This window comes from Colletotrichum godetiae, assembly GCF_030913485.1.
Source record: "Colletotrichum godetiae strain CBS 193.32 chromosome Unknown BDP55scaffold_129, whole genome shotgun sequence".
In the NCBI taxonomy this organism is placed as follows: Eukaryota; Fungi; Ascomycota; class Sordariomycetes; order Glomerellales; family Glomerellaceae; genus Colletotrichum; species Colletotrichum godetiae.
In genome coordinates this window covers 20,884-29,626 of record NW_026851377.1, presented here as the reverse complement: position 1 = coordinate 29,626, position 8,743 = coordinate 20,884, and the positions used below count along the sequence as shown (strand labels likewise).

The 8,743-nt window shown below is 48.9% G+C and overlaps 3 protein-coding genes across 3 annotated transcripts; 1 reads left to right on the top strand and 2 right to left on the bottom strand.

The window, feature by feature from the left end:
- Nucleotides 1-1,518: 1,518 nt before the first annotated feature.
- On the bottom strand, nt 1,519-3,651 carry BDP55DRAFT_597133 (major facilitator superfamily domain-containing protein). The gene is made up of 4 exons (XM_060571002.1): nt 3,217-3,651; nt 3,099-3,150; nt 2,767-3,027; nt 1,519-2,689 (listed from the first exon to the last, which is right to left on the bottom strand). The coding sequence occupies exons 1-4, from the start codon at nt 3,460-3,462 to the stop codon at nt 1,773-1,775; spliced, it is 1,476 nt and encodes a 491-aa protein (XP_060421474.1). The 5' UTR covers nt 3,463-3,651; the 3' UTR covers nt 1,519-1,772.
- Nucleotide 3,652: 1 nt separating this feature from the next.
- Nucleotides 3,653-5,149, bottom strand: BDP55DRAFT_688202 (HAD-like domain-containing protein). The gene is made up of 3 exons (XM_060576618.1): nt 4,309-5,149; nt 4,106-4,236; nt 3,653-4,054 (listed from the first exon to the last, which is right to left on the bottom strand). Exons 1-2 carry the CDS (start codon nt 4,902-4,904, stop codon nt 4,110-4,112), a joined length of 723 nt encoding a protein of 240 aa, XP_060421473.1. The 5' UTR covers nt 4,905-5,149; the 3' UTR covers nt 3,653-4,054; nt 4,106-4,109.
- A 710-nt stretch (nt 5,150-5,859) lies between these two features.
- On the top strand, nt 5,860-8,379 carry BDP55DRAFT_699402 (fungal-specific transcription factor domain-containing protein; the record flags this gene model as incomplete). The annotated part of the gene is made up of 5 exons (XM_060577883.1): nt 5,860-5,978; nt 6,011-6,293; nt 6,619-7,226; nt 7,332-7,502; nt 7,557-8,379. The coding sequence occupies 5 exons, from the start codon at nt 5,860-5,862 to the stop codon at nt 8,377-8,379; spliced, it is 2,004 nt and encodes a 667-aa protein (XP_060421472.1).
- Between the last annotated feature and the right edge of the window lie 364 nt (nt 8,380-8,743).

Sequence of the window (8,743 nt, the reverse complement as noted above, 5' to 3'; positions counted from 1 at the left end):
AATAGCCACCTGTGCACATCATTTGGCAGCCGGTTTCTCCAAAAAATACCTAGTTCGAGTATCTTACCTAGCGTTTTAACGGAGCCTTTCTAATTACTTACTACGATACCGGTAAAGTCTAGACCGACGACCCTATCATCTACGCCGCGACTCTTGTGTACGTATTTCTCACTAGTATGGGGGTGAACTTGTTATTTGGGATTAATAAGTACGAGGATGATATCTTTGTATTCCGTGCGGGTTAGGTCACGAGCGGCGACCGCTTCCTGGTCGAAGACTCTTGGGGAGTCTAGTTTATCGATCTTCGTAATTGGACTGCCTTGGCCAGTAATCAGTCGTCGCCACGAGTTAGCCGCATGGCCGAGATACCCTAAGCCTTGATGTTTAACGGCTTGGCGGTCCTGGACCCGGCCACCACCATTGGCCCGCGTGCTAAAGGCATCGACTCCAACCCCACGGTGGTAGTTGCTGATTCCACGGCCAGGATCCTTGAAAGCATCAACGTGACGAATCCAACACTACCGCCAGTGTATTTTACTCTAATCCGGATCTCCTCGCGCCGACGGAGGACTCCGCCTTTTCGACTGGCTTGGACGGATTACAGGTCCCTCCGGTCCGGAACCCAAAGCACATATGCTTCACCACGGGGTTTCAAGGCACCTTTTACCGACTGGCCCTGTCTCAGATCTCTCCCTGTGTCACTTCAGCCGCCAAGTCAGAGCTTCTTGTTCAGGGGCATACGAATCTGTATGACTTTACCCCTGAAGTCGATGGCACTGCCTACCTTTCTTCTTCGACGACCAGCCAGATTGTCAGAGTCACCCCAGATGGGCAAGAGACCGTTGTCATCGAAAGTGGCTTGGTCAGCTCGGGTACCGCGACGCACGTGATAGATCGAGGAGGCAAAAAAACTTCTTTACGAGAACACAAGCAGCGCTTCCAACTTTAGTCATGGCTCACCAAGCAAGCTCGTCGAAATTTGGCTGTGAAATAATTAAGCCGGGCCTGTTCAAATCTCTTAAAGTTAGTATGCAACATTGCTGGACGGCAGGAGACACAGTTGCTTCTTGCAAAGACCAGGTTCTAGTTGATGAACATTTCACTGTTAGCTGGCTAGTGAGAGAACTGGTCGCGAACGAAATTCGTTCGTGCAGACGGTGGCCCGTTTTTGGTTGTGGAGGAATAGAGAAAGGGGTGTGTTGGCAAGATGTTAAGAAACTCGATCTACTATAAGAGGGATTGAATCCGTCTTGTTGGAACCAACCGGTCTACTACGAGTTAGAGAGGGGATACTTGGGTTCTAGGAAGTCTTTACTAAAAGGGCTATAACATCTTTCGTATGTCTTTTTATCCAAATGGATGAGGCTTTCGGCCTAAACTCTTGTTGTTGTCCAAGAAACCCGTGCATGAATCCATATGTCATAAAACTTTATTAATACTTACGAGACTAGTAGCAAAAACATCGCCGATATCGGAATGACATCATACAGGCAACTAGTAATAAGAACTTAAGTATGAGTAGGCTAAAATCCTGAGCGACATAGATAATTCAACCTTCTATTTCTTGTACAAGGTTATTTACAATTCTTCTGTTTTATTGAAGTGTAACTTTTCTTTCCAAGCTCATTTACCTATATACAGAACATTTTAATCGCTTTGATAGTACAAAGCAGGCTCAAGCTCTCAGCGACACACATTTGTGTCATAACACTCACCCACCCCCTTAATCCCTCGAAGAAGTATTAAGAAGGTTCGTCAATATGTTCACCTGACTATTGATTCCGTTGTCCGACTGGTTCTCTGTCTCTGGTCCGAAGATACTTGAAGATGATGGGAAGGGCTGCGGCGAGGATAGCGGCAGTGCCAAGAACAGCGTTGGAGGCTGCGAACCCTTTGAGATTGCGTGGGCCTTCTGACGCAGGCCATAAATAGCTCCCATAGATGTAACTAGTGTGGCCAAAGGAATTGACAAACGCAATGGCGATGGATCGCTTCCGCTCGGGCTTAGCCATGACCTCGCTCGTCCAGTTTAGAATCAGTGGCACTGTCGTGAACATGCCTCCAATGAGAAAACACATCATGACGTACTTGACAATGTTGTTCCGAACGACGATGGCGATGAGGCATGACAGAGCAGAAATGGAAAGCAGACCGGTAATGTGCCATCTGCGATCTTGGTACTTATCAGATGTCCATGACCACAATAACTGAAACACAGCGCCACACGCCCAGATAGGAACTGTCATCCATTGGGCAGTGATACTAGTATATCCAAGTCCCTTGAGCATCGTGGGTATGAAGTATGAGATCGTCAACCCCAGAATATTGCAGGCGTAGAGAACCAGGAAGATCCAAGTTCTGCCGTCCTTTAGGACTGCTGCAAAGGCCTGGATTGGTGTAAGACCATCATCCTCAGATTGTACAGATGCACTTTGGTCGTGTAGAATGCGGACGTGACCAAGGAGTCGTTGTTCGTGAGTCAGCAATTTGGAGTTGCGGGGGTAGTCTGGGAGCACAAAGTAGAGTCCGAATCCGCAAGCAACGGTGACAACACCCTCAATCAAGAGAAGCCATCGCCAGCCTGATATTCCACGGGCTCCCTCTAGTCGCGAGATGACCGCTCCGGCCATTATCCCACCGAGGGCAGGTGCAACACAGCCTGATGTATAAAAGATACAGAATCGTTTGCCTGGAAACCGCAAGGGTTAGATGCAAGTCAAAGATTGTTTGCGTTCAGTGCTGTCAGCTGAATCATGGAACGCTTACCAACTTCTTTCTTCGTATACCAGCAGGTCAGAAGAAACAGAGCACCGGGAAACAAGCCAGCCTCGATCATGCCAAGAAAGAATCGACCGGCAAGAAATGAGGATGCGGTTTTACTCTGGGACATCCCGATAATCACACTGCCCCATACGACGCAAATGGTGGGCAGGTAAATCGAAGGCTTGATTTTCATTAGTAGCATGTTCGAGGGTACTTCGAATAGGACGTAGGCGACGAAGAAAATAGACACAAGGAGCGAGTATTCTGTATTAGCAATGAGTATTGGCGTTAGATTTCGTGAGTTCATATGCGAATCAACGACGGGTATGACTAACGGTTGTTGCTGAGCCCAAGGTCCTCGCTCAGTCCTGCGGCGTTGGCATTGGCCTTAGCATGTAAGTCAGCTGGGAACCCCATGACATCAGTTACCATATACGATGAATGAGTACATACAATGTTGCCTCGGTCAAGATACGCGAGAATGTACATCCACCAGAGTAGCGGGAGCAAGACCATATCGGCCTTCCTAACAAGCCGCTTTTCCTCTACAGTTCCTGGCACATAACACTGGAGGGCTGCAAGAATTTCTGCATCTTCTAACGAACGTTTGTTGCCAACCGTATTGCCATTGTTCATGCTGTAGTTGGATGCAACATCTTGAGCCTTTAGGTCCAAGTCTTTAGATACTGCTCGATTCATTGCAAAGCGAAGCTGAAAAAAGTGCGATGACTTGTGATGATAATGAGCGGATCTTGATGTCCCGAAAGGAAATGACGGGATAATAACTTCAAATTCCCGGTAGTTGTTGGCATGGAAAATAGGATTCTGTTGGAGATGACTCTTCTTCCAGAAGAAAGAAATAGGAGCCTTTTGACAGGTTTATAGAGGATGGTAGCTTGTCCTGAGATGGGGGGAGACGCGGAGGATAACAATAGCGGTAGATAAGCCGGGGCGCGAGGGATCCACTCTGCCAGGGGTGTACTTGCCCCGACAGTCTCGAGATAAGCCCACACTGTAAGTCGACGGCGAACAAGTCCATGTTGTCTTTTCATAACCGGTCCAAGCCAGAGTACAGCGTGCCGGTCAGCAGCCCGCCGCTGCGACCGTTGCTTGGCTATCCCAAACATGGCACTCCATCAAGGGAACAATGAAGCACCAAGAGAAAAGCAATGTCATCGGGATTTGGCGGCCTGAACTTTTCTCGCCGTAAGTCCCTGTCCAAGCACCTCCGATCCGAATCCCTAGGCATTGATCATCGCTAAATCTTCTTGGTATGGCAGGAATTCATTGACTAAATGAGTTGAGTCACTTCTAGATACATATTTCGTTCGGAGCGCCCTACCTTGTTATTCACTAGATGCCGCCACAATCTGGCGCGCCATGTCGGGAAACGTATCTGCCGTGATGTTCATTTTGCCAAACAGTCCCTCACATAGTTCTCTCTCCCAAATAGTGCAGTATGCTGCCTTGAAACTGTGAATGAGATAGGAGTTAGCACAATCGTCCCATGAACGCCCAATCTATGCTTCTAAGAATGTGACTGACCCTGCCAACTGGGCAGCAGTGACGTCCCAGTTGTGTGCAGCCGCAAACCATTTCTCATCATCGCCGAGACGGTCCAGCATTAGCTTATATACCCGGGGATCAGGCTTCCCAATTTTGAACCCATCGCAAGAGATGAAGTTCTCCTCGGGCATGTGAATGCCGTTGTGTTTGAAATAGCCTCCCACGCGCTCCACATCGCCAGCTGTCAGGGCCCAAACAGTGAACCCGTTGTCTCTCAGAATCTGAAAGCATTCAGGAATGCCTGGACGTGCTTCCAACTTCATATACTCCTGGAGAATGTACTCAAGATCCTCATCGTTGGAGAATTCATGAGGCTCTTGCACGCCCGCCATATAAAGCATTCGATAATAGATGCTGCTGAAAACATCGCGGAATGTGACGTAGCGCCCATTCATACTCAAGTAGGTATATTCCCGCTCAGTGACTTCGATCCAAAGGTAACCCAATAGCCGAGGCTTGATACCTTGAGCACGAAGCTTATCCCCCAGTCGTCGATCAAGGGCGTTGAACATGGCATCGTACGACACACATGTACCGACAATGTCGAACACAACGTGTTTATTGGACGGAGACATCTGGCGGTATATCTCGGGGCGAAACTTGAGTATTGATGGTGAACAAGGGGGTCGTGCGGTGTCTCATATGAGCTTATACTTCTGATAAAGGCTGTGGCTGTATAAGTAGCAAGCTTGTTTAAAATTGATCGGTGACTACTTGTGTCAGGGGTTCAAGCACAGAGACCTCGTTAAGGCACACGTACTAGGCCCGCAAGGAAATCGGAGACTCGCCGACGCCGGCACACAACCGGCACATGCTTGGGGTCAACCCCGCAATATCGAGATCTTACCATCCCAATTTTCACTCAATAGAGCAGCTTGTGCTGACTTTACCCAATACAGTGTGAGCTTCTAACGATACCTCTATTGCTCGTCATGCGACGTCGTGCCTCAACTCTCAGCAGGGAACGATAAGGCATGGAGCAAGTTAGGCTAAGTGGCTCCTCTCTTGCCCCCCCACCCCCGACTTACGCCGGAACCCATATTCGTCCCATCTGCATGCCGGGCGGCAGCTTCTGTCGCTCGTATGCCCACCGTTCAATACAAATGGCATGAAAGCACCAAAATTACCAACAACGACTTTACAAGATCGGCATCTTTCATTGAGGGAGAGTGATGCCTCGCGCAGTTGCCCACGGCGTGTAATTAAGCACTCAGAGTGTTGTTGATCCACAAAAAGTCCGCAAAACGAGCAGCTTATCGCCTGTTATCATGTCTCCTCATCGTTATCAAGCGATCGGCCTACCGGCACACCGGCACGCGCCGGTAACGCCAGCACTTCCCCGCCCCGTGGCTGACATTTTCCGCTTTAACTACCGGCACGAGACCGGCAACACTCGATAGAACAGCGGTCACTCTTCAACCCCCTGTTTGACTTCCTATTTCACGACCATTTGGATGTAGACGCCGTGGATTCAATCTACCAAATCGTTCACGGGTTGGTCGAGGCGGTTGACTCACTTTCCGGTTCGCCATGTCAGGACCCGCCGAGTCGGATCAAACTGTTCAAGGCCGCCAATCTCCAACATCACCCCTGTCCACGAGCAGCAAAATACCCGTGGCGTCCAGAACTAAGAGAAGGTCTACACCAGCGTCTGTATCGAATTACTGCGTTTCACGCTCAGATCAAGCCAAGCTTATACAATTTGCAGATGCGACAACTGCCGGCGCCTGAAAGAAAAGTGCAATGGTGGAACTCCATGTGACCGGTGTGTAAAATCCGGCCGTAACTGCCTATTCACCAATGCGTACAGGCGATCAAGACGCCGACCCGCACCTCAGCAGCCAGCGGCCGTCATAGATCCAAAAGAGTTCTTTGATATCGAAAGAATTCGGAACTTGGAAGCCATTGTCCAACACTTTATGAACATACAGGACTTCAGCCCCAAGAGGCTCGTAGAGTCTCTGGTGGCTCTCAAAGCGGCCGAGGAGGGCTCTACTCAATCACAAGATCAAGATAACTGGAACGATCAAGAGGTCCCAGACAAGATTTTTATAGCCGAAGAGGCGACCAATTCCGCCTCGATACCGGGTAAGTCGCGTCACTGGGACAAGACTAGGTTATCTGTCACTAACTGCTTCACAGCATACCACGACTTTTCTCATTCGGACTTCACCCGCCAGATCCAGCAAAAGTTAGGGTCCGACCTTGGAACGCTTAAGAAAGTACGCTCTTGCCGATGCGTTCTTGTTCGCCATCTTTCAAGTTCGTGACTAATACTTACAGCTTCAGGACCAATCAGCTAATGTCGCTACTGCCGAGCAGCTGCTATCATGGCCATTCGCCATTCAGGACGCAGTTTCTCTATTTCCACCTGTCGATATCGCCACCATATTACTCGATGTCTTTTTCAGCGTTTCTCAAACAAACTACTTCTATGTAGATGAGGAACAGATACGGAGACGAATATCTGAGATGTATACAGGTATCGCTGCACCGCTCTCGACTGCCGATGCTCCATGGGTGTGTACCGTACTCATGGTATTCTGCGTCAGCACCCAGTTCGCACATTTAGCGCCTCAGGTGAAAAGTAGGCATTCGAGGAACGGGCAACTCGATGTTGCTTCAGCGGTCGATGATGCTTTGGCGCTGTCTTTCTATCGAAAATCAACGTCCATGATCCCCGACTTGTTGACAATTGGGAGTTCACAATGCGTGCAGGCATTCATTTTGATGGGCGTGTACACACTCCCAGTAGATCCTGCAGGCTTGGCTAGCAGTTATTATGGGATGGCTATGAAAATAGCGATACACAACAACATGCACTTGAAGAGTCCATACAAAACACGAGACACAGAGATGAGCAACCGCATTTGGTGGACAGTGTACACTCTAGAAAGGTGAGTGAAGGTTTTCAAGATATCTCATAAATTTACACTGTGACTTAGAAGAATGACGGAGACCACATCTCTCTTCATTTGAACAATGCATCTGACTGATCATAGGCGTGTATCCATACTGCATGGACGGCCAGCATCAATTCAGCGGTCGCAGATAGGCACTGAGCTCCCAGTCGACTTCCTTGAGCTACAATCATCCGGAAGGCCCAATACATTTCACAACGCCATGGCGCAAAAGGATCTTACCGAGATCATGGAGATGGCTCGTGACACCATGTTCGTTCTCAAGTTCATGCTCTTCATACAATAGTGCATAGCTAATCTTCCCAGCTTGGTTTTGAAAAGAGCCGATAGGCCAAAGCTCAAGCAAGTAGCTAATGATGCCCTCAAAGTACACCAGATGTTAGAGAAATGGTGGGACAATCTCCCATCCGAGACCTTCTGCAGGGATTTTACGCCAGCCCGACCACTCTTTCGATCAAACATACACCTTGCACTGACATATCACCTGGTGCATATTTTCATGGGCCGCTCCTTTATTTTTGACGACTTTAGTGCCGACGAGCTGTCTATCCACGAATGGGTCACGACCCGCAAAGTCCTCATAGAACACTGTATTAAAAGCGCCATATCATCCATACGGCTCTGTCAAAAGCTCAACGATGAATTCGGGCTTTCCAAATCCTCGTATACTGAGTTCACTTCTTGCTGCGCTGCAGTAGTAACTTTGATAGCTCACCGTGTCCTCAACAAGACGGCAGACCTGGAGGACATATGCGACCAAGGGATTATACTATTAAAAATTATGTCTGGTGGCGTCTTTGCGAATACCAAAAGCTCAGAGAAACAGGGCCTGGAGATTTTAGAAATGGCGTTGGCCAAACTGGGCACAAGTCATGGTGAAAGCCCCGCATTGGGTGGTGCGGGTTATGACCAATTTTGCACCTGGGTCGCACTGCAGATTGACCCGGATCACTCGCTCAGAGACGACGAGGCAACGCACGCGGCAGGATTGGCGGAGAGATGTAAATCAGCTCCGGAATATTCCCATATAGAAGGAACGAACTTCATCCCGGAGTTCGTTCCCTCTACATTTGCCGAGCTAATGTCGTTCCCGGGCTTGGAAAATTATTTCCAGTACTCAGTAGGGTAAACCCAAACTCAACTTGAGGGCGTCCGTTTCACCCACAACGGCTTTGAAGTTCGGCGTGATGGGCCTCAGCATGGCTTACGGTCATGTTAGGTATGTCAATTCTCTCTTCCACCGGGTGTAAAACGTGGTATAACTAGTCGTAGATCCGTAGAGGAGCGCCTGAATATTCCGGACTGGGCATAGGGAATTGGCGCAAGGAGTTGGGATACGGCTGATGCGTACTGAGACAATGAAGACCTGATTGGAGGATCTTCACGCTGGAAGGCGATGCGACATTTTTCTTGCGTTTGAAATACATCACTTGCGATTGAACAGTTGCCTACATGTAAGTACTTGTTTCTGTAGTTGGGGCATCCAGGCCGAG